Here is a 1,257-nt window from a genome sequence, read left to right as displayed (position 1 = left end):
GAGTCCGTGTGAGGGAGGCGGGTCCTTTAATAGAACCAGAGATCCAACGGGCCAGCAGCCTCGTACAGGCGGTGCTGGATCCAGAGTGGGCGGTGCTTCCTCACCTCCTGAAATACCGCCTCAGCTGTTCAGAACATACGTAGCGGGCTGTGGGTTCTGCTGTCTGGTGCTCAGGTTCTGCTTCCTGTCTGTCCCCCTCTGTGTCCAGCTGAGCTTCGGCGGGATCCCTCTGCCCGGAAAGCCCGGCACCTTCCTGAGGAAGAACTTCCACGGCTGCATGGAGAACCTCTACTACAACGGCATCAACATCGTGGACCTGGCCAAGAGGCGCAAGCCGCAGATCCACAGCGTGGTGAGTCCCACATGTTCAGACCGCTGGACTCTGAGCGAGCTCACGCTGCAGAACCAGCACCTCCCGGGTCAGACGGGTGGAGCCCATAAGGAGTTCTGTCTGTGTTTACGATCAGCCTGTGAACCTCAGGTGGGGGTTCTGCTCCCGGCTCATCTGTCTCCACTGTGGGTTCATGTTTCACTGAAGTCCTGCAGCTCTGTGGAACCAGAACCTGGAGGAGAAGTCAGAACTTGTTCTGTTAGAACGACTCAGGATGGTATAGATGATCAAACAGGAGGAGAAAGTTTGAGTAACGGTGGAAAGATTTTCAGTCAAGTTGGACCTTTTGAGTCATTTTAGATGAAGTTTGAGTCATTTTAGGCATTTTTTCACTTATTTTGTGGCACATTTCAGTATTTTAGAGCAGGTTCTGTCCATTTCGGGTCAGGTTCTGAATAGTTTGGGACAGATTTTTGTCATTTTAGGCATTTTTTAAGTTTATTTGTTCACCTGAAAACTCTTTGAACTTTGGTCACAGTTCAGTCGGTCATGACGGAGACGTTTCAAGATAATTATTTTATTTCATTTATTTATGATTAATTCTTAATTTTATTTCTCTATATTTGCTTTTTTTTCTCTAATTAGTACACCTACTACATTTTCAGTCAATGTTTTGAAAATGAACTGATTTTGATGTTTGATGGTTTTATGAGACGTTGAAGCACCAAACATCTGAGAGTTCTTTCCGTTTTTTACAGTTTCTGGTTTTATTTTGTAGATTTTTTATAAAGGAAGCTTCAGTCTCCACCTGTCAGGTAAACACAAACAGGAATCTGATCATCGATGGTTTCTGGTCAGAAATCACGTCACAGAGACGTGTTTTTGTTTTTTAGTATTTTTTGACTGTTTTTATGTGAACTCCTGCC

General features: G+C 45.2%; 1 protein-coding gene across 1 annotated transcript in view; it reads left to right on the top strand.

Annotated features, from left to right (window-relative positions):
• LOC103363696 (contactin-associated protein-like 5) overlaps positions 1-1,257 on the top strand; it is a 156,789-nt gene that overhangs the window by 48,202 nt on the left and 107,330 nt on the right. The window contains exon 6 of the mRNA XM_008290551.1: positions 175-352. Coding sequence (XP_008288773.1) covers positions 175-352 — 178 coding nt within the window. The remainder of the gene's footprint in view (positions 1-174; positions 353-1,257) is intronic.

Source organism: Stegastes partitus, unplaced genomic scaffold, assembly GCF_000690725.1.
Source record: "Stegastes partitus isolate 25-593 unplaced genomic scaffold, Stegastes_partitus-1.0.2 Scaffold682, whole genome shotgun sequence".
Classification (NCBI taxonomy): Eukaryota; Metazoa; Chordata; class Actinopteri; family Pomacentridae; genus Stegastes; species Stegastes partitus.
This window is presented reverse-complemented; position numbering and strand designations above follow the sequence as displayed.